This window comes from Polypterus senegalus, chromosome 6 (genome assembly GCF_016835505.1).
Source record: "Polypterus senegalus isolate Bchr_013 chromosome 6, ASM1683550v1, whole genome shotgun sequence".
Lineage (NCBI taxonomy): Eukaryota > Metazoa > Chordata > Cladistia > Polypteriformes > Polypteridae > Polypterus > Polypterus senegalus.
In genome coordinates this window covers 23,590,636-23,615,002 of record NC_053159.1, presented here as the reverse complement: position 1 = coordinate 23,615,002, position 24,367 = coordinate 23,590,636, and the positions used below count along the sequence as shown (strand labels likewise).

The window sequence follows — 24,367 nt, the reverse complement described above, 5'->3', positions numbered from 1 at the left end:
TTTTTGAACAATGATCTCTGAATTACCCTTAGCCTAATGGTCCTCAACTTCAGTTAAAAGCAGTGTCCTTATGAACAGCCATTGTACTTGGGGGTTTGACTTAACCATCATTGACTGCATCAATCTCATTCATCTCTATCGTGACTGCATCAAGCTTTTCCATCCTGTCCACTTTGATTCTCTAAAATAACTTCAAGTCAATTTTTGAAGGTCCTTAAAGTCCAGCTAAACACTGTACTACTTTATAATTCGTTTCATGAGTCTATGGTTCTTTGTATAAAGACATATTTATGAACAATGATCTGTGAATTACCATTAGCTGATGGTCCTTCACTTCAGCTAGATGCAGCATCCTTATGAACAACCATTGGGGTTTGACTGAGCCACCATTGACTGCATCAAGCTCGTCCATCTCAGTCTATCATGACAGCATCAAGCTCATCCATCTCAGTCTATCATGACAGCATCAAGCTCATCCATCCTGTTCACATCGATTCTCTAAAGTAACTTCAAGTTGAGTTCTGAAGGTCCCTGAAGTCAGGCTCTCCACCAAGCCACTTGGTAATTTATTTCTTGGTTCTAATGTGGTTCATTGAGTGAAGAAAAACTTCCTAGCATTTAAGTGACATCTGCCCTTGACAAGTTGCCAACTTGTTGCCCCACACATCTACCCACTCATTTAATTGAACTAAGGCCATGAACAACAGGGGCCTTGCAGCAATGGACTCATGCCAAGGACTTGGCCCCAAGTAAGCTCTATCTGAAAACTGCAAGCCATCATCTGGTCTGACCACACACCTCCTGCAGCCTACTGTAGAAGTTCACTTTGCAGGTCTTTGAAGTAAAGCCTTGTGAGCACTTCTGTTAAAAACAGAATAGAATCTTAAAATTTAATAGACCTAGCAGCAAGGTCATGAGCCGAGACCAAGTAGCACCATTTTGAGCTTGAGTTTTGGACAGATTGACATGTTCAGGGCCTGCCAAGTAGGTTAGGTAGGAGTTTATCTCAGGCTTTAGCTCCAAGTGTTATGAAGTTATGTGATTTCATCCATTCTGGAGAGTGATGTCAAGTTGCATGTGGTATGTGACAATCCCACTTCTCATGCTGCTTGTGATGTCCTGAGCCCCTTCAACCCAAGCATGATTTTGATCCCTGGGCATCTCGTAGCTTATGAACTGAATCAAAACCAGTAGTGAGTGAGGCAGACACAGTCATACATTGAGAAGAAATCCAAAGATGTCCTTTTATTGCAACAAGTGCATAAAAAAAAACATAAGCAAAAATCAGTGTCATGCAAATCCAGTGACCAAGTCAATCACGTTAATGACACACAAGAATGTTAGAATCAAATGGACTATTTACAAGTATTGACAAGACTGCACCTTCAGGAGCTCTGCAATGAAAAATGATGAAAAGTAAAAAGAAAAAGTTTTTTTTTCATTTAAAGATTGAATCAAAGTCCAAAAAGTTCTTCCACAAGAAATCAAAAAGAAGATCACAAAACAAAGATCAACTAAGCTTGCGGCTCATGGCCGTCTTAAAATGGGGGCCCCAGGAGCATAGGGGACCACCATGTTTCTGATGCCTATGTGTGTTTCTGATTTGTTATCGAAACAGGGGGCCCCAGTGCACTACTTTGTCTGGGGGTCTTATGACGCTGTTAAGGTGGCCCTGAGCTCACCAGCACTCCATTAAGTAAATCAGGGGGTCAACTCCAGAGCACCTTTCCTTCATCCTCATTGCTCCTCTAATGATCAGCATGTTGGATCTGCCAAAAGAGAGCCCATAGCGTCCATGCAGGAATTTTAAACCTCCACTTTGAAAATTTGGGAGTCTTTCCAATCTCTGTGGCGCTAGCTACGCTACATGTTCTCATTTCAATAGGAACACACTCTGGTTGGAGCCCATTTGGAGCCATAGGTGGTGTGGATGGAGGTCACCCCTTGTTGTCCATAGCAGTTAGTTGGTATTATGAGAATTCAGTGACTGGGGGTTCCCTCTTGGAGTTCCCTTCGGTAGCACAGATGGCACCCCCTTGTGTTTATACTATGGACTTAATGGAGCTCACACCCCTTGGTGTACAGAACGTGTGCACTTTTACTTTCATAAACAATGTCCAGCGGGTAACAGTGCCCACTCAGAGTCATCAAATTTCATTTACCTTGAGAGTCCCCCTCAGTGTCTAGAGCACATGTCCCTTAAGTTTCTTAAGTGGTGCCCCCCACATGACAGTACTTTATAGTGGCCACCTATGTCGCCTAATAGATTGCCGAGCTCTGAACTTATTATGTGTATTCCGTGCATGCCAATCTGTGCGTGACGTCTTCACGTCTGCTGCTTAAGTAATCCTGGACCCTTTTCTATGCACGTGCAGACCCATCTCTTCACACTGTCTCATAGCAGTAGGCTGCCTTTGGGATGAAGGCCTAGGTATCTGGTGGCCTCCATGTAGACCCACAGACCACATTCACACTCTAGGATAATTGCTACAAAAGATCTTGAATGTTGTTATGGAGTCGCGAATACTGAAGCACGTCTCTCTTGCACCCACCCTGTTTCTAAAGGTAAGTTTCCCTTTAAGTGTTTCTAGGCTATAAACAGTTAAATCTCTGTAATGTATGTTCTTCTTCTTCTTCTTCTTTTGGCTGCTTCCATTAGGGGTCGCCACAGCCGATCATCTTCTTCCATATCTTCCTGTCCTCTATGTCTTGCTCTGTCACATCCATCACCTGCATGTCCTCTTTCACCACATTCATAAACCTAAGGCCTTCCTCTTTTCATCTTCCCTGGCAGCTCTATCCTCAGCATCCTTCTCCCAATATACCCAGCATCTCTCTTCTGCACATGTCCAAACCAACGCAATCTCACCTCTCTGACTTTGTCTCCCAACCATCTAAACCTGAGCTGACCCTCTAGTGTCTTCATTTCTAATCCTGTCCATCCTCATCACACCCAATGCAAATCTTAACATCTTCAAATCTCTGTAATGTATCTGAAAGCTGCTAATCCTGTCGGCCACACTGCTACTCTCTCCCGTGCTCGATGGCAGCGTCTCTTGGGGGGTCTTCTCACTCACCTCCAGTCCTCTGTGTATTTTACTCACCTTTACTGCAGTCACATCCCCTCCTGTCTTCGCTGACGGGGGCGGCAAATGATTTGACTCAGCCAACGACCAGAGCCTGAAAGAACCACACATCTCAGATATCAGAAGAAATTCACTTGCAGGTTTTTCTTTTCTTACAATACAACAAGATTCTGTGTTTTTGTTCATTCTGAGTCAAAGCCACAGTTTTAATTAGGCATTAACAGCAACAGGACCATCATTTTTTTTTTAATTATTCCTTTCAAATATAATTAGATGGATACAAAGGATTCAGAGTGATATACAGTGGTAAGAAAAAAATAGGTGAATACTGAAAACAGCCACATTTATGTATACATTTGTATTAAATATGCTCTGATCTTCATCTACGTTACCATAATAAATAAAAAACAGTCTGTTTAACTAATAACACACAAATTGTTGTGTTGTTCTTCTAAATATTGAACATAACATTGGAAACAGTGTGTGAAGCCCTGGGCTGACGACTTCAGAAGAAGCAAACAGGAGCCAGGAATTAGCCAATGAAATGAGACTGGAGGTGGGGCTTAGAGCTACTCTAACCAATACAGAAAGACTCCAACATCTTGAGCTTGAAGTAAATGTTAAAGTGAAGCCTGCCTTGCAGAAAAGAACATCTCAGAAGATCTCCGATAAAAGAACTGTTGATCTGCATGAAGCTCAAAATGGTGGCTGAGTAATTTCAAAGAGATGAGGTATGCATCAGTCCTCAGTAAGACAAACTGTGCCTAAATGGAGATGAAGTGGTATGAAAGGCAATTCTCAAAGAGATGAAAAAAGAACCCTAGAGTAACAGCTAAGGACTTGAAGGAATCACTGGAGCAGGTTAACATCTCTGCTGGTGAGTCTACCACACTCAAAACATTGGACAGGCATGTTGTCCATTGCAGGATACTAAGGAGGAAGCCACTGTTCACCCCACCAAAAAAAATTACTGCATGCCTGAAGTGTGTCAAAGACGCCCCATGATACTCCACAACGCTATTGGGAAAATGCTTTGCGGACTGATGACATTAAGGTTGACATAACATTAGCATAAAAAGGGCACGACGTAACATGGCAACCTCACCCCAACGGTGAAGTACAGTGGAGGGAGCTTCTTGATTTGGGGCTGCTTTGCTACTTTGGGACCTGGATAAATTCCCAAGATTATCAAGGCATCCTACAAGGTGGTTGTCCGATAACCTAGGGAGATGAAGCTCAGTAGAGGTTGGGTAATGCAGCAGGACAACGACCATACAGACTGAAGTAATAGTACTATAGAAATGGCTTCAAAAGAAGAAAATCCTCCTTCTGGAGGGGCCTAGTCAAATCCCAGACCTTGACCAAACAGAGATGCTGTGGAATGACCTTAAGGGAACTGTTCACACCAGACATCCTAAGGTCCTAAATGTAAATCATGCAATCTGAATAGCTGTTCAGTGGAGCTCCAGAATTGATGAGCACTGGAAGTCTGAATAGACCCTCCTTTGATTTCCTTTACAGGTGGCACCACCATCTTGGGCTTGATGTTGTGGCCACAACTGGGAAGTTTATAGCTATACGACATTAATTGTCAGTGACATGGTCATTATTTTTTTCTAAAACAGAACACTGAATTTCCCACAATTCATTTCAGTCCTGCTCTCTTATTTTAGCCCTTTTATCTTCTCTATTTTTGCAATTCTTCTGTGTGTTTGGGGTTTATTGTTGTTGTTTACTGTAATATGTCTACATTTCCTGAGCTTCTGTTCAAGATGAACAATGGAACAATTGGAACAATGAAAGTGTTTTTTTACAGAGTGACCCAGACGTAGTGATAAGATCATATTGTGGTGTCTCTGGTAATTTTTGCCAATACTGCTCAACAATCAAATCATATTACTTGGTCAGAAGATTAAGAAGCTACACGTCCTTAGCCCACCACATGTCTCTTTAATTTCCATGGCGACTGATATTACACAATTTGGCACACTGGATTGCCACAAATGGCCATTGATGCTTCAAAGTCTCACGTTCACACCTGGACTGTGGTCCTATCACTGGTCATAAGTCTGGTACCTCCAAATCAGGGGTGGGTCATGTCAGTCCTGGAGGGCCACAGTGGCTGCAGGTTTTGTTCCAACCCACTTACTTAATAAGAAGTCAGTTTCTGCCAATGAAGCATGTGTTGCTCAAGTAACATTTTGATGCTTCATTTTCATGGTCTCACTTGTTAAGGTACCCCACTATTAATTGTTTATTTCAGTCTTAAGCACCTGCATTCACTATTTTAATGGTGTGATGGACACCCAGGCATCAGCCTGCCCAAATCCCGACATGAACACAGAAGCACAGTCCCAGACACAAATAAACAGGTTTTATTTAAAATACCTCCAAAAGTATTACAAAAAACACAAAACACTGGTCTCTCTTTCTCTCTCCTTCCACAATATACTCTCTCACCACCGTTTTTCCCTCCTCCAGTCAAGTGTTGCCTCTCTACCACCCAGCTCCAACTCGCCTGAATAAGGGAGTGCGGTCAATTTTATTACAGTAATTCCGGTGCCAGGGCAATTGCCTGATGAAAGTACTTCCGGGTTACACGGAAGTCCATTATTCTTTTTGATTTATCATTCTCTTGTTTTAATTTTACTAATGTGGTTAAATTTTATTGTAGGTGACCTTGAGTGCTAAGATTATAAAACGGGATTTTCTAATGGCCAAATATAACCAAAACAATTGTTCAGCCTTACCTATGAAATGTAATCCCCCGGGATCTGGTTTGGAGCGTACAGCAGTTTGTACAATCCCAAGCAGCACATTATTCATTACTTCACTCCACAGCAGTGCCACTCGCAATATGGCAGCGACGTTGATGTATGATGCTGCTGATCATGCAGCGTCTAGTAATTCTATGTCTATGGTGACCCCAGCAGGGCTGCCCTGCCAGACTACATTTCCCAGCATGCCCTGCTGGTTTCCCACTGGATATGGATACCCAGGACTGCTACCATCTAGTGCACTGGGGAACTAACCATTCCCTAGTAACATTTCTACTTTTATAGGGGCTATCCATCCATCTCCTCCTTCCGGGTCCGCATTCTTCTGCTGTACAGCCCGTGTGGCATCTACAATGGCTCCTTATTAGCAATAAGATGAGAACCAGCAGTTCCATCTAACTTGTATCCATTTACACCCGTGTGTGTTCATCATGCACTATTTGGCTTAATAAAAAATGTAATAAAAAAATGTGACATACTGAAAATTATCCGTTTTAAGCTTCAAATAATTTGTTTGATATCCTTGGAAAGGAAAAAATATACAATATAAGAACCTAACATTGCAGACTAACAGGCGATAAAATTAAATAAGGTCTGAGACTGGCAAGGATTTGTTTCTAATTGAGCATTAGGTCAGAATGAAAACCTGCAGGGGCACTGAGGCCCTCCAGCACTGGCTTTGCCCACCCCTCCTCCAAACTGTGGTAGCATAGCCCAGTGTGTGGGCAGCATGATTAATTGGCATCACCCATCCATAACTGATTCCCACCCAGAATAGTCTCTAGATTTTCACCGCCATGTAAAGTAGAAAGCATGTTAACAAATGAATGGACGGAAGGGCCAAGAAGCTGCCAATGGCAGAGTCACTGGCATCCTGCACTTGTGTAAATCTCCTTTTCTATAAAAATTCATTATAATTAAAGTTTGCACTTAATTATCTCTCTCTCTCTCTCTATATATATATATATATATATATTGTGGAGGACTGCTGGCTTCATACTCCGGTCCTCCCCCCCAGGCCGCCAGGAGGAGCTCTCCCGACAGCAGGATCGTGCCCCGACTTCCAGCAGGGCATTATGGACCTTGGAGTGTTTTTACACAGCCCTGCTGGATACCTTGGGGGCCGCTGGGAGTCGCTGTAGGGGGGCTTGTGGGCTCATCTGTGCCCTATACGTCACGGTCATGTGACAGGAAGAAACAACGTGCTCCCGGGTTGAAGAAAAGGGCTGTTTACCCTGACCCGGAAGGAATAAGGAACTGTGGATTGATTGGGCAGGAACACCTCCGGGTCAGGGTGTATAAAAGGACTCTGGGGAAACCCAGACGGTGAGCCCTAGCTGGGAGGAAGGAGGGCGAAGTGTCTGGGCGAGGAGGAGAGATTATTGTGTGTTTGGTGATTTATGAAAAGAGTGGAAGGTGCTTGGTGCACTGGGATAACGATAATAAGGAAGTCTTGGACTTTTATCCAGTGTCTGGAGTCGTGTCTGAGGGTTCAAGGGAGCACCAGTGCCCCCTACTGTCACAATATATATATATATATTGTCAGGGATGCCAGGGGCCATGACCCGGCCGGGACGCCATGAGGGACCGGATATGGGTCTGACCCCACCCTGGATCACGTGGTAGCTGCCTTCTGGGTTGTTCTGGGGGCCATGGGTCGAGGGCATGGAAGCCCTACCCTGTAGGGGCCCGTGGTCACCGCCAGGAGGCGCCCAATGCCTTGGGGACCTGTTGCCCCAGCACTTCCGCCACACCAGGAAGTGCTGGGGGGAAGACTTTGGATGATACCCGGAGAGCTGCCGGGAGGACAGCCGGCACTTCCGCCACGCTGGGGCGTGGCTAGAGGAGGAATGCCGGGAACACCTTGGGCTCATCCGGGTCCTGTATAAAAGGGGCCGTCTCCCTTCATTCGAGGCTGGAGTCGGGAGGCGGAAGGACAAAGCTCAGGAGAGCTGTGGAGGCGGCCCGAAGAAAAGGCATTGAGTGGCCAGGACTTTGTATTTGGGGTTCGTTTGTGCACTGAACTGGGTCTGTGTGACCAATTAGATTCTTGTAAATATTGTAAATAAACGTGTGGTGGTTGAGAAACAACATGTCCGCCCGTCTGTGTCCGGGCCGGGTTCACAATATATATTTATATATGAAAGGGACATTCAACAAGTTTCCACACTTTTATATGTTCATTGGAAATGGTGAAGGCAGGAGGAGTAGTAATTGGACATTAAAAAGTTGGTACAACGCTGGGAAAATTGCATCTCAAACGAAGATGACTATGTAGAAAAGCGATGTCATTTGTTTTTGAAATTCTTAATAAATAGAGTTAAAAAAAAGTGCGGAAACTTTTTAAACAGCTCTCGTATAAACAAAGTGTTAAGATGTTCATCTGTCCAGTGTCTGTGCCCTTGCCCAGGAGTAATGCCACCCGACATCCACAACAGGGCAGTAACGTCTGATGAACACAGGCCAGTAAACTGTGTAAACTGTGTGCTGTACGCCTGAGTGTCATACCATTCACAGCGGGGCCAGAATGTCTGACACGGGCAGGTGATAAGAAGCACAAAGTCACAAGGGTGGAAAGGCTGGCGTGTCTGGTGAGCAGACGTTCAGAAATGCACCACATGATCAAAACAGATGGACATACCATTAAGAGTGTTTTAATAAATGGGTGTTTCACTATGTTATGTGAATGGGAACATGGAAGGACCGGCGTCCCATCTGGGTTGGAGAGTGCTGACTTACCCGGCCATAATGGATGAACAGTGTAATGGAAGAAGCAACCCAGCTGAGAGGGCAAATGATTCCTATCCCAGATGGGGCAGCTGGGGTGTAGTGTAGTGGATGGATGTGTCAGACAGGGGGCACTAGCTCCCTGGGAATGACTTCTTTTGTAATCGTGGCATTTTCCTTAATCTGAATCTATATAAATATATTATAAAAGGTGATACCCCTCCCTAGTGATATGGTGGTAAGAGATCACACAGGAGGAATAACTTAGCTTTGTTTAGTGCCGCCTATGGTACAAAGACGAATGAAGATAGTGACAAAACCCATGGAGTGTGTCTGTGTTGTCGGTGCAGTGGAAGGCATTTTCAGGAACAGGTGGCGGCATCTCCCATCCATTTGTTGGCTTCAAAGGTGTGCTGGGTAATGTGCCAAGGCTTTATACTGTTTTCATCACATGCATGGCCCCCTTAGGCGAACATGCAATGCCAAACAAGACAACAATCCTGACTTAACAGACAGAAATAGCACCCAGTTACAGCATCTCACAGTCTGACTGCCCGCTGGCCATTTGTCCCAGTCCATCTTATGTCATACTGCTTGCCTAGCAGTTCTGTGTGAGCCCCTGTGCTTAATCTTGGCGATGTGTCAGCTGTGCATGTGAGCAGACAAAAGCCGATTTATAAAATATATTTGCACAGAGTACAGTGACATATTAAACGTATGCCTACAATGGACTGGGACAGTTTACCACCAAACACGGGAGGTGGTGGTGCTTCTCCCAGTTTGGATATCTGCAGGGGATCATGGGACCTGTAGTCCCACAGGGCTGCCCTGAGTGCCACCAGAGGGCACTATGACAACAGAAGTTCTGCCTATTTTGAGGTGTTTCCCCCTGACCCGGAAGTGCTTCACACAGGATATGTCGTGACCCCTGAAATAGTCCCCTATTGGTCTTGTACAAATGGAGTCACCTCACATCCATTGAGAGAGTATGGAGGCGGAGGATGAAGTTCACCATAAGGAGTGGAAGGAAGAGGAAGAAGAAGCAATTGTACTTGTGTGTGTGTTTAAATATAACCTGCGTGAAGGTGTTTGTTAAAACAAATGATGAACTGAACCTGTGACTTGTGGTGGTGTCATTGTGCCTGGGGCTTGTGAGCTCAGTGGCACCAACTACAGGTCACAGCTAGTGGTTTGCAGAGAATTACCAAGCCTATACTCTCTTCAAAGCAGGGTGTTCTGCTTGGTCACTTGTAGGAGCTGGAAACCCACTCTGGATGGGGTCTTAATAACATATACACCTAAAACAGCAAAAAAAATTACAAAAACGAATTAAAGGTGGATTTGTAGGTGATGATGCCACCTTGTGGACCCAGCATTGTGGGTTCAATTCCTGTTGCTCTGGAGTTTGAATGTCCACCTCCAGGGACTCCAAAATGAGGTTCAGCTTAAGCTAACCGGAGATGCTGAATTGTCCGTGTGTGGGCATCAGTGAGGCCAACAATGGACTGGCAGCCCACTGCCAGGATGGGCTCCACGACCCGGCAACCCTGAATTGGGTTTGAGAGGGTGCTGTTGTTATGCTTAATTGAATTGAAATTTGAAGTCATTCTGTTTTTCTGTAGTGAATGCAACAAGCATTATTTAAATGACATTTTTCTGCAGATTCCATTTTCCGTTTCTTGTTATTTTTATTGATTGAATTTTCATGTAAATGCCCTCTGCCTTTCTTCTAATAGTTATGTAAATGCAGACATAACATTCTGGTTTGTAATTCTCATGTAAAAGTAATTAGCATGCAAATGCAATCATAATTTGGCGTTTTTAATTTCAATTGTAATATATTTAACATTTTTCCGTGCTATTTATGCAAATATTGTTAGAATGTCTCTGTTCTTAATCTTGATTGGTATGCAAATGGAAATTTCCCTTGTCACCTTTTTCATTTTCATGTTAATGCCATTGAAAATCTATTTTTATTTAAATATGTATGTAAATGAGCTTTTTTTTCTCTCTTTGGGTAATTTTTATGCAGGCGTCTTTTTGTTCTAATTTTCCTCTAAATGTCATTTGTCTTTCTGGTCCAGTAATTGTTTCGCAAATGCAAATGGCAATTGGTGGGTTTTAATTAGTATACGAAAGAAAATGGGATCTGGCAGCTTGTTTTAATTTTCATACAATTGCAATTTTTCTTGCAGTATTTAGCAAATGGAGTTGGAAATTTATTTCATTCTGATATTGTTTTATGTAAAAACATTTCAGTTCTATTTTGCTTATTTAAATTTTTCATGCAGGTTGAGTTGCAGCTGTAAGCATGCAAAGGCAACGGTGCGCTGGCGTGTAAGGTCATAGTTGTGTCTGTTCATGTGAACGGATTTTGTCGAAATTTGGTAAAATTATCCTTAAAGGTAATTTGTTCGGACAATTCCATTTTTTATTATGTTTCCTTGAATAGCTCATACTATGCATTTTATTTAAATTTCATAATCTCTCATTTAAAAGTATTAGCATATATTCAAAATCATCTATCGTTAAACCAGAGAAACATTCTGTGCGACCGTAATTCGTGATTTATTTCCTCTTTCAGATTTGCCATTTTATTTCACGCTGTACATTTTAATTATATTTCCCTCTCAGGCTCATCTACCAGCTGCTCCTGACAGCAGGACAAATCCTGACTACCAGTTATTGAAATGCCAGCCGAGTCACATCGGTGACAAGCACAAGCTTCTGCCAAAGCAACTCACTTGTCATGCTGCTGCTTGAAGTCGTACCAGGAAAGTTGATGTGCTGGGAAATTCTGTATGTAAGTTGATCAATATTTTGTATGTCTTTATTTGTAACTTTGTAGCAGTGCTGCTGGGGAGTGAAAACTTCAATTCCCAGCAGTCCCTTTAATCGCTTTGATTGGTCGTCTGCTGAGGGCGCAGGGGCTGCTGGGGACAAGGAGGCCAGTTCTACAGAGGAGGAGAGTTTTTTTGTGGCATTGTGTCTGCAGTTTCCTGTCTTTTTGCCTACCTCTGCGTTTTGTTTTGTCCTGAATCGTCTCCTGTTCGGTGTATGGACTGTCTGGTGTCTTCCTGCTGCGTGAGGACTGTATTAGGATTGGTTATCGACCTGCGAAGAAAGGAGCACTCCTGGTCCCGTCACACGTCATCATCTCATCAGGTAATACCGGTAGGCCTGATCTTTACATTCACGTACAGCGAGCTGATCTCTGGACTGTCTCTCTCCATCATTTCATGACAGTTGCCGTTTTTTATGGACTTCATCGTGTGTGGTTTTTGTTCGTTGTTTGTTATTGTTGAATTTGTTTTTATTGCTTAATTGCCAGAAGGGAACTGGGGTGGGATCATTGTAGATGGCGTATTTGTATTTCGTTTATTATTGTTTAATACATTCTTTAATTTCTGTTTTATTACCGGTTGCTTTTTGTCTTTGTGAGGGAGTGGGTGCGTTCCTGGGATCCCCACTGAAAAAATAAATAAATCACCGTCCTATCAACGGTGTGAATCTTAGCAGGGTTTTTTAGTCGATTTGTCCATTTGGGCCTTTTATTCATTTTTATTTTTGTTCTTCTTTGGGTTTTGCATCACCATTTTGTGTGTGTGCTGCAGTCTTAGAGCTTGTCTCGTGTGACCCGTGACATGATAAAAAAGATGGCAGTGAGCTTGTCACAGCATTCAAAGTAAAACTATTTGAGGGAAAGTCCAGGGCTTGAGCGCATATGAGTGGCGCCATTCGAGATGCTGTTATCTGTGTACGTTAGGCTTGTGATGCATACAGTATGTCAAGTTACAAAGTGCAGAAGATGGCAGTGTGCTTGTCACATGATCTAAACTTGAAATATCTGAGCCCAGATAATTTAGGAGTGGATGACGTTCTTGACTTTGTTAGTTTCGATTTCCAGTCTCAAGTCTTTGTGATTACTGAAGACGACCTTAGTGCTTTGAGTTTTGGTATTAATCATAACAAGATCTCTTTAAATGAGTATCTAACTAAATATCCCCTATGGGATACGCCTAGCTGAAAGTAATGCTCTGTTACCAGCAGCCATACCACCTGCTCTTCAGAAGGGGTCATCCACCTCAGGCCCAGCCAGTAATGGGATGGGAAAAATTTGGGCTGCTGCTGGAAGAGGTGTTAGTGTTGGTGAGGCGGTGGGGGGCACCTACCCTATGGTGTGACTGGGGATCCCAATGTCTTAGTGCAGTGATGAGGGACACAGTGCTGTAAAAATGGCGGATGAGACGTAAAACAGAGGCCCTGACACTCTGTGGTCATAAAAGATCCCTGGGCATCCTTCATAAAGTGTAGGGTATATCTCAATGTCCAGGCTAAACTGCCCACCACGGCCTAGTCATTCTGGCCCCCTAATCATCCCCTGTCTCTAACTGGCAGTCTCTCTCACCACTTCACCACCTAACAGCTAATGTGTGGTGAGCATACTGGTGCAAAATGGCTGCATCGCCTCGTCCGGGTGGATGCTGCACCTTAGTGGTGGTTGAAGTGGCTCCCCACTCACTGAAGCACTAGTGAGAAAAGCGCTATATAAATGTAGACGATTATTGCTATTATTATTATAATACAGCAGCTTATCATTATCATAAAGACCTTACAACCAACTCAACTGTCTGCTGGCTTCTTGTGAAGATGCAGTAAGATCAGGAGACTGAATTACACGTGAGAGACCCCCAAAAGGCAAGTCACTTCTACCGTTCTTGTTGTGCAGCGTCTAAGTCTTAAAGTTAATAAGACAGCAGATTAGAACCCAACACCTCCGTTACTTCAGCACGATCAGGACTGAACATAGTGCGGCGTGGTGGTGCAGCTCGCCGGGGGGGCCGGAGTCAGACGGTGAGGTTTTGGACGTTGAGAAAGGTGCCACCCGCGGACACACAAAAAGATTTGGGGCAGCCACCCATATATTGTACCAAGCTGTAAAGTTTAATGGAAATTCCACAGATGTGCTCAGGATGACTTCTCAACATGAAGAACATGAAGAAGAAGTCTCGAAAGCTTGCATATTGTAATCTTTTTAGTTAGCCAATAAAAGGTGTCATTTTTCTTGGCTTTTCTCAACATGAACTGATGAGTAGTGGCAAAGATGGCAGCTTTAAAGGCCATCAAAAGAAGTGATGTCATCAATGTCCGAACCGGAAGTGACATCACTCTTGAGCCCCAAATCGGGCATGACGTCTTATTGGGAGTCGGAACCGGGAGTGACATCTTGTACGAGGGCAGGTTTTTCAATTTTTGGTCTGCAGAGAAAATAGAGAAAGGTTCAGTGCACCGCGCCGCCCCCTGGCCTGGCGTAGAATTATCTTCTTTCGGTCCACTCAGCTTCCGCCTACTCGCACGTGTGCGACAACGTATCCATTATTTGGCTCGGAGGTCCGAAAGCTGGATGAGATTTTAACAGCAATCCAACACTAGCTGATGAACTGTGGGGGGCACAGGCTAGCAGTGTCAGGCATACACTTATTTTTTTCAAACTCCAGAATTAATTATTATTCTAGAAAAGAAAAAAGCAAATCATAGAAAACTGGAGATAATGGACGAAGCTGGGTTGGGGAGTGCGTGTTGCCCTGACCGGGACTGGATCTCATCCTGCACCCAGGGCATCACAAATGGGGACGGCTGAGTAACTGCAGCCAAAGCAACCCGGAAACAGGCTAGCAGTGCCAAGCACAGAAACTAAAACAAGTTCTTTTTCTAGAAAAGAAATCAAATCATCAAAGCATATCGTGGGAAATTGCAGACAAACATTTTAACAATAGTGAGACACGAGAAAGGCACCATCTGCTAGGAAAGGGTGAAGCACTGTGCAGATTAGTGTAACATGGAGACACGGCGGGTTTTGAAGGAGATAAAAATCTTGAGGGTTTCAAGAGAGGGTGGCAGCAGTTGAGGAGGAAATCCGCTAAACGTCAGAGCAGACAGGCAGGAGGCTGGGGCTGATGTGGCAGTTTCGTTTCTTCAGCTCGTTCGTTTCAAACAACAAAAGGCGTGAGGGTGACAATCAGCATTGTCTCACTTGCACCTTCCGCAGTGGTCTTCATTGTCAGGTTTCCCTCACGCACTATAAGGTCAGCTGCAAGTTGGCTCTCTTGCAGTTTACTATGTATGTCATTTTTTTTCCTTTTACTGTTCCCATCTTGTGCTCTGTGAAAGGCGCTATATACAATAAAGATTGACTGCGAGAGACCTTCAGGCTACAGAGACGAGCACTAAGAGGTATGCACTTTACAGATTTACAGATGAGGACGTGGTAAAGGTGGAAGGTGGTGGTGGGGCAGACACCTCCTGACATGCCTCAGACGTTAGATTTGAAACGTGAAGTAGAGGAGCCTCTAGGGAGTGCAGATGAAGATAAATGAAGACGGAAACAAAGCGAAAATGGTCTGAGACTGAAGGAGAAGAAGGCTTAGATATATAATATGGCGTACAGCCGGGACTCCTCTACACTGGAAGGATCAGGGGAGGAAGCGTATCCAGAGCATTACCTCCCCTGGAGCGCTAGGTACCAGCCCCCCTGGGTTGCAGCAGTGCTTCAGACTCCCACAGGGCTCCATTGGGAGCTGGAGTTTGGTGCAGCCCTGTTGGGTTCCGTTGGTGCCACCAGGGGGTGCTGCAGCTGCTGCCAGAACTAGGCCAACAAGCACCTGGAGCACTTCAGGGGGACTTATAAAAGGAGCCGGCAGCCACTACTCCGGGAGCCAGAGTCGGGTGGGAGAGGGTGAAGCTTGCTGGTGGAGGAGGCAAAGAAAGAGAAAGAAGAGAAGGAAAAGAAAGAAGGCAAGTGGGCTTTTGACTTGTGCTGTTCACGTGGGAAATCGGGGAAAGCGTTTCCCACGGGAGGAAAAAGAAAAAAAAAAAAGAAAAACAGGTGAGCCCTGATCTTGTGTCCCACATCTGCCTGTGTCGGGTTCGGGTGGTGGTGCGCCCCCGGTGGTCCACAATAAGAAGAAAAGAGTCTGCTGAGAGCGAAGCTTTAAGGGCAGAGAGGGAGGATGTAGGCTGAAAGGACACCAGGAAGCAATTTCAAGTAGTACCAGAATGGAGAGACCCTCCATGTAAGTGGACGTCAAGTGGAGGCCCTTGGGCGGCATGAGAGCTCTGAACTGCATTAATGTCTCTTTTTCTCACACACACACACACACGCACACACAGACTTATAGTGCCCTCCATAATGTTTATGACAAAGACACATTTTTCCTTGATTTGCCCCTCTGCTCCACAATTCAGAATTACAAATCAAACACTCAGCTGTAATTAAAGAGCACTTTGCAGACTTTCATTTAAGGGGATTTGCACACAGCAATGGCGGGTCTTTTAAAGGATTTTGTCACATATCCCTTGCATAATATGGCTGCTAGAAGTCTGAAATTCACAGATGTCACCAGGTGCTGAGGGTCTTCTCTGCTGGTGCTCTGCAGCCATCTTCAGCTCCTGCTTGTTTCGGGGGGCTTGTCCCCTTAAGTTTTCACTTCAGCATATGGAAGTCCAGCTCACCTGGATTCAAATCGGGTGACTGGCTTGGCCATTCAAGAATTTTCCATTTTTTAGCTTTGTAAAATTCCTGTGTTGTCTCAGCAGCATTCTTGGGTCACCATCTTGTTGTAGGCATTTACTGGAACTTGAAGAGATGTTTCTATACTTCTGCCGTCAGAAGTTTCATCATCAGTGAAGAGAAGTGTGGCAGCACCTGTGGCAGCCATACATGCCCAAGCCATAACCCCCAGCATCATGTTTAACAGGTGAGGTGGTCTGCTTTGGATCTTGGGCAGTTCCTTTTCATCTCCACTTTTTGCTCTTGCCATCACTCTTTTCAGGTTCATCTTTGTCTCGTTTAATCTTTTCCCAGAATTCTGCAGACTCTTGTAAGTCCTTTTTCACAAACTGTAATCTGGCCGTCCTGTTTTTGTGGCTAACTAGTGGTCTCCATCTTGCAGAGTGGCCTCTGTATTTCTGTTCTTGAAGTCTTCGGCTGATAGTCATCTCTGACACACACACATCGGCCCCCTTATGACTGTGTATGATCTGTCAGATAGGTGTTTGGGACTTTTTCTTCACCATTGTGAGGTTTTTCTTTCGTCAGCAGTGATGGTCTTCCTTGGCCTACCAATCCCTTTGTGAACACTGAGCTCACCAGTGTGTTCTTGATGATATTCCAGACAATTCATCTTATGGTTTTCCTGATGTCTCCATTGGTTTTATTCTTGTTTTTCAGCCTCATAATGGCTTCTTTGACTTTCATTGGCACAGATCCTGTCCTCATGTTTAACAAAGGCAACTGTAGAGTTCAAAGGGCAGAGGTATCTCATGAAGCAATGAAACCCACCTGAGGAATCTCAAACAGCTTTGTAACAATCATTACGGTGCCATGAAATGGGGGGACTGTGTAGAAAAAGTGTTGTCACCTGTTATTTCTGCATGGTGGGTCTAAAATGTTTGGAAATCCCCTTAAATGAATGTTTGCAGTGTGCACTTTAATCACGATGTCAGAATTGTTTGATTTGTAATTTTAAACTGTAGAGCAAAGGGCTAAGTCTTTGTCCCAAACATTATGAAGGGGGGCACTGAACTTCCTCAAACCTTATTAATCCAGTTTAGGGTTGTGGGGGCAACTGTTCTTCTGTGTCCAACCTCCCACACGGACCGTGCAGTTTGTAGCTTCACATCTCCAGAGTCCTGGGTTCAATCCCTGGCCCTGGCACTGCCTGTATGGTGTTTGCAGGTTCTTGCTGTGTTTAAGATGAATTTCTGGCCACATTAAGTTAAGTTGGCAGCTCACAGTGAGAGTGTGTTGCCGTTGCCCTTTCATTAACATCACTGCAATAAAAAATAAGAGATGGACGGCTCACAACGCGCAGGTCTAAGCATCAGATACAAAAAAGTCTCGTAGAGCCAAATGCATAATATACTGAATACGTCAAGAGACAACCATGAGTGAATGAAAAGTGGGCGGGGAACAAGTAGAGTGTCACATCTCTGAACCAATCCAACACCTCACAAAGGGGGGGCTCAAAGTCATATTGAACGACAGAGTGCAGTGGTACGATACCATATCACTTTCAAAGCCCACTTAGTCCTGAGTGGGTGTCCTGGTGCCTATCCCACCAATCATAAGGCGCATGTGCCAAGTATCTGCAGTGGTCCGTGTGTGTGCGTGTGTTTGTGTGTCTCTTGTGGCGCCGCACTCATTACAATTTACAGATTAATCCGTAAGCTTCGATTACCTTGAGCTCCTGAATTTCGCAGACAGGACAAACACTCACACATACTTGGGCCAATTTAGCATCGCCAGCCCACCTAACATGCATGTCTTTGGACTGTAAGCAGGAACTGGAGCACATGGAGGAACACCACACAGACAACATGCAAACTCCACCTGGGGGGGGACCCAGGATGTGAACCCTAGCATTGGCACCACGCATATCCAAGAGCGGTGATCCTCTTGCTACGCTGGTCTGATCAAGAGCGAGCATCTGATTACGATAAAATGTTTGCAGCCAAACAGTCTTTTGAAAAGACCGCTATTGGACATTCAAATGTGTGCCGTATAAAAAGGGGGAGCACTTTGCACGTGTTAAGAACAAATAATAGAAAAACCTTTCTGTAAAATCAGATATATGGAGAAGTCAAGCAAAATGACACCTTTTATTATGTACATCTTGCCCAAAGAAGGGGCCGGAGTTGCCTTGAAAGCGTCCATATTGTAATCTGTTCAGTTAGCCAATCAAAGGTGTCATTTTGCTCGACTTCTCATTACATCCATAATGGCTAACACGGTACATCGCCCTGGGACTGTGAAATCGGGTGATAAGTTGGCATTCAAAGACATGAATGGACGAGTGGTAAAAGTGAGCGATGCGTTGCTGCTGTTGTTCAAAGTCACGACGATGGAGCATGCGGAGGAATCCCACACAGACAACATGCAAACTCCGCACAGGACTGGGGACTCAGGATGTGAACCCTGGCCTCTTCATTGTGAGGCAGCAGCGCTAACACTGCGCCACCCAACAGAGGTGATCCTCTTAGTATGCTGGTCTGATCGAGAGGGAGCATCTGATTACGATAAAATGTTTACAGCCAAAAAGTCTTCTGAAAAGACGCCCATTGGACATGTAAACGTGTCCCGTATGATCGGGGAGCGCTTTGCACGTTTTAAAAACAAACAATAGAAAAACTTTTCTGTAAAATCGGATGTAAGGAGAAGTCAAGCAAAAGGGCCCTGAGTTGCCTCGAAAGCGTGCATATTGTAATCTTTCTAGTTAGCCAAGCAAATGTGTCATTTTGCTCGACTTCTCATTAAGTCCATAATGGCCAACACAGTACAGTGTGGTTCAGGTCTAATTATGCAGATCCAGATCGTTTGGATGACTTTGATTTGTGCGGGGACGATTCCAGTTCTGCATGAAGACGATTCTTCATGTCGTCAGTTCACACACTTCTCGATGGTTCGGGATTTTTCAGGTGATAAGTTATAGCGTAATGAAAATTGCACAATTAGATCTGGACCACCCTATACAACACCCTAGGACTGTGAAATCAGACGATACGTTGGCATTCAAAGACATGAATGACTGAGTGGTAAAAGTGAGCGATGCGTTGTTGCTGTTGTTCAAAATCACGACGATTGTGTCTGGCGTAACACCTATGTGTATGCAGTAAGTGCAAAGTTTTTATGTTTTGTATTTCATTATTATTTTAACTGGAATTTTTGTTAGCCATTCTATACTAAATATTAAGTTAGTATAGATTTATTATAATGAAAAAAAAAAGATTAGTGTAAGACTTAAGGGTGCTAGAACTGACAGCAACGTTTCTGAAAATATGAATTGCAAAATATTGTCACAGATGGCCGGGACACCTCTTTGCTGGAAGGATCAGGGGAGCAAGCCTGCTCATGGCATTACCTCTCCCGGGACGCTAGATGGCAGCCCCCATGGGTTACAGCGGTGCCTCGGACTCCCGCAGGGCTTCATGGGAGATGGAGTTGGATACAGCCCTTTTGAGATCCGGGGGTGCTGCCAGGGGGTGCTGCCAGGGGGTGCTGAGCCTTGGAAAGCAGCTCTTCCACCACACCTGAATGAGGTCAACGCGCACCTGAAGCACTTCAGGGTGTCTTATGTAAGGGGCCAGCAGAGACTACTCGGGGAGCCAGGAGGAGAAGAAGAAGAAAAAGAGAAGGAATTTATTGGGCAGTGGTTTGTGCTTTGGACTGTGTTGCTGTGCTTGTCGGAGACGGGGAAGACGTTTCCCACAAGGGAAGAAAATAAAATATAATCAGGTGTCCTTTTGAAAGTGTTTCTCCTGCGTCAGTCTGTGTCGGGTTAAGCGCTGATATAGCGCCATCTACTGTCACAATTTGTATTTAAAGTAAACGGTGTGTCAGACCCCGTCAAAGGAGGTGAAACAGTCTGACATTATGAGATTTGATAACAAAGAGCCACAGGAGATGCAGAATTCGGAACTCAACGCACCCAAAATAGTAAATGTGGCTCTGACGCTCCAGCAGAGCTTCACAGCATCCACGTCTAAGTGAAAAACTGAAGGAAGTTAACATTACGGTCTACGAGAAAGGCGAACATGCAATACCAGAATACAGCTGCAGTGTTTCAACATGTAGGACATTCACAGACCATAATGCTTATCTAAACTCAATTTGCTGATGTTATGCCATAAAGTGGTGAGAGAGATCACAGCAGACAGAAGCTCTTCACTAACGCGTGAAGCTTAGTACCTGCAGTGGTCCGTGTGTGTGTCTTGTGCCTCCACACTCATTACGATTTACAGGTTAATCCGTAGGTTTCAGCTGAGCTACTGAGCTCCTGAGTTAATAAGGTCAGTTTTATCTTTCTATCTTCTCTCAATGTCAAGTCTTTTGTTCAGTTTTGTTTCTCCTCTCTGTGTCTTTCCATTTATTTTTTTAAGTGTTTTTCTGACACATGAATAGAAATGGACCACCGCAGGCCCGAACTCTTAAAGTGCTTGGACTGGAGGAACTTGCAGGCAGGCTTTTAGGATGAAACCCCATGGGCTGCGTCTTTTCATCACTGCTATTCACTACAAACTTTTTAAGCAAGTTGTCCCCAGATGTGAGTTTTCATTTGAGAATCGCGTCAGGCCCCATGAGACTACTGGATACACCAAGAAGCTGAATAGACAAACCAGAGCAGCATGCAGAATCCCAAGGAAGAACCTGCAGGCGTCCCGTCATCGGGTCAGAGAACCAAAGAGCAAGGTGGCTGACCTGAGCTGGCAGTCTCTGCATCAGCATGGCAGTGGAGAAGTCTGGTTTGAACGTTACAATCAACGTGGTCTCATTGAGAGGGCTGCAAACGTCCCCCTCATGGTATGAACATGTCTTCTTTTTCACCTCCTCATTCTCTCCATTTTCTATACAATGGTTTGTGGGCATCACAGGATATCCTGGCATTGCATGTTGCAGTGAATGAAGCTGACCTGAAGCTGGTGCCAGTCTTCTGCAGGGTACATGCACACACCCATCCACATACGGGGCGTGTTTAGGGGTGCAAGACTGGCACATATGAATGTGGGAGGGAGAGAAGCCCCTGCAGACTGAGAGGAAGGCACAGCCAGCGCCACCAACCGGCCCCCCCACCCCGGCCCATACACTGTGTGTGCACGCAAGAGGAAGGCCCTTCTGGGTGAGCTTCCTGGCGTCCCTTTCACATGCTAGCGGAGATAGAAAGTTGCGGTGAGGCGTAACTTCAACACATTTCTCAGCCATGAAACCCCAAGTATCTGCGTGTTAGCTCACTTGACTTTGAAATGGCGCCATCACCTTTAGTGCATTGGGCAGAGTGGCAACAACTAAGCAGTAAGGGCTCATAATGCCCCTTTATGTAATGAAAAGACTCAATGCCACGATTAGTGTTATAAGTTTCTAAGCGAACATTTCATCTGAATTTGTTCAAGTTTCTGTAGTTTGACTTGAGGCACATGTGAACCTCAGTCTGGGAGTGTTGGACAGTAATGGCGTGGCGTGCTGGCGGAGCCATATAGTCAGGCCTGCTATAGGATTATGGGATTTCAAGCCCCCATGGTAATCAGGGGGACCCGTTGTTGGCTGAACACCAAAGTCTTGCTCTGGTCCTGTGGAATATACAATAAATGAGCTATGGACGATGCGGTTATTTAGGATATGCATATCTTCAGCGGATGAATGGCATCCGACACAGATATGCCACTCTATGCTGTACTTTTGACCACCAAACAAAGCATCCCATTTTCGTGATGACTGCACACTTAGATGTGTTTAAAAGACCACCATTGCTCCGTTCTCAGCCTTTCCTCCTGTTGAACACCCACTTACTTCAACACTGAGGGCTGCTGGGAGTTAAAGTCCTACTGGCAAACTCAGCCTCATCTCAATAACAGGCTTAGCCGATCTCAATAACAGGCTTGTCCTCACACAGACAGGACATCCTCAAATAAACGCTGCCATTTGATTGGACATTCTCTTCACTGCGCTAACCTAATACTTTTCTGGGCTACTGATTGGCTAAAAGAAGAGTGCATTAAGTTGAAAAATGAGATGTGGAAACAATATAATCAGGGAGCTGTTAAGAAGACCCCCTAATAGCACCGACAGATGACCCAATACAGATTCTAAATTATTAATTTGAACAATCACATAATTACACATGAATTAAAATAATAGTGATATTAAAAATAAGTCAGTTTATGAGTGGAAACACAGGGGGTGGCAGCCATGGTGGACAAAATGCCACTTTTGTGCTGAAATTTGAACTTGGAACTCTGAAGGTGTGAGGTGTCAGCACTAACCGCTGTGCCACCCTACGTAATATGGATGATATGTATAAGGACAGTTCATTTTGGCTAAGGAAGGCCGAAGTTCCCAAGGTCAGGTAGTCATCCTCACTAATTATCTTACGTGTATTTAACACCTGCAAGTTGAAACTTCCTTGCACTTCTAATAATCCATCCAAGATTTTGGTCACTCCACCACCAATCACTGGTCCTTCTTTCTACCCGTTGATAGTAATGTTACATTTCATTATGCAGTCACCTCCTTATATAGCACCTCTTATCCTGATTACTATCACATCATCACACTTACACCTTCCCTTTGTCAACATTCAGCGGCTGTCCTGCTTTCCACCTGCCCTGAGCCCCACTCCTTCATGGTGTCATTTCAGCTAATCTTATATATTAGTCTGGAGTGACGCGGATGACAGCAGATTTAATATGCAGGCCAATATGGGAGGTGACAGTTACATCAGTCAGGCTGGTGACCTGAGCTCCATGGCCAGGCTTGTGGTTGTAATTTGTTCTCACCCTTCATACAAACACACACACACTCAGACTCACTTGATGTGATTCAGGACTGAAGCATCAGGTAGGAACCAACCCTGGACAGGACACCACACACGTACACACTCATAATTATTCACGCTATGGTCATTCAACATCTGAAGAACCTCCTAGGAACATCCAAGCAGACTGGGACAGAACCTAAAACTGTGCCACCATACCTCATATCAATGACATAAGTTTCATGCTTCTGCTTGTCAATTTTTTTAGGTTACAAAAGGTAGAAGTTTCAAGGTCACTTAGTCATCCTCACCAATTATGGCATCCGAGAGACTATCACAGCAATACTATCACACCAATGGGTAAGAAGTCCCTGCTTAATCCAATGTAGGGTGAAAGCATCGGGTAGGAGCCAACCCTGGACAGGACACCACATGAACAAACACACACACATTACAGTTCCTCCTGCTAAGATCAGTCAACTTAACTGGTAGGATAGGACATCTGAAGAACCTCCTAGGAACACACAAGCAGACTGGAACAGAACCTACAACTGTGCCACCATACCTAATAAATGATGGAAGCTTAATTTTTCTGTTTGTCTATTAATGGCCTTTTTTCTGTGCTTTTTCATGTAACAAAGGCAGACATTTCCAAGGTCAGGCAGTCATCCTCATTAATCATGGGGTCCGAGAGACTATGACAGTAATACTATTATGCCAACGGGTAAGGAGTCCCTGCTTAATCCAATGTAGGGTGGAAGCATCAGACAGGACCCGACCCTGGACAGGACACCACATAAACACACACATACACATACACACACATTACAGTTCCTCCTGCTAAGATCAGTCAACTTAACTGGTAGGATAGGACATCGGAAGAAACCCCCTGGGAACATCTGAGCCAACCGGGGCAGATCCTAAAACGGTGCCACCATACCTAATATGGATGATACTGTTTCTGCTTGTCTATTAATGACAATTTGCCTCTGTGCTTTTTTCATGTAACAAAGGCAGACATTCCAAAGCTCAGGTAGTCAAACTCACAAATCATGGCGCCCCTAGAGACTATCACACCAATGGATAAGGAATGCCTGCTTAATCAAGTTCAGGGTGGACGTATCAGCCAGGACCCGACCCTGGACAGGGCACCACACTCGTGCGCATTCACAATTCCTACCGCTATGGCTATTCAACTTAACTGGTTAGTAGGACATCTAAAGAACCTCCTAAGAACACCTGAGCAGACTGGGACAGAACCTACAACTGTGCCATCATACCAGATATCAATGACATAAGTTTCATGTTTCCGCTTGTCTGTTAATGACAATTTTTTAGGTTACAAAGGCAGACATTTCAAGGTCACGTAGTCATCCTCACTAATTATGGTATCCGAGAGACTATCACACCAGTGGGTTAGGAGTCCCTGCTTAATCCAGTTCAGGGTGGACGTATTAGGCAGGACCCAACC

General features: G+C 44.6%; 1 protein-coding gene across 2 annotated transcripts in view; it reads right to left on the bottom strand.

Moving 5' to 3' along the window:
- LOC120530872 overlaps positions 1–24,367 on the bottom strand; it is a 55,434-nt gene that overhangs the window by 28,384 nt on the left and 2,683 nt on the right. For both annotated transcript variants that reach the window (XM_039755592.1, XM_039755591.1), the window contains one exon: positions 3,105–3,180. In XM_039755592.1, the coding sequence (XP_039611526.1) occupies positions 3,105–3,180 (76 nt within the window). The remainder of the gene's footprint in view (positions 1–3,104; positions 3,181–24,367) is intronic.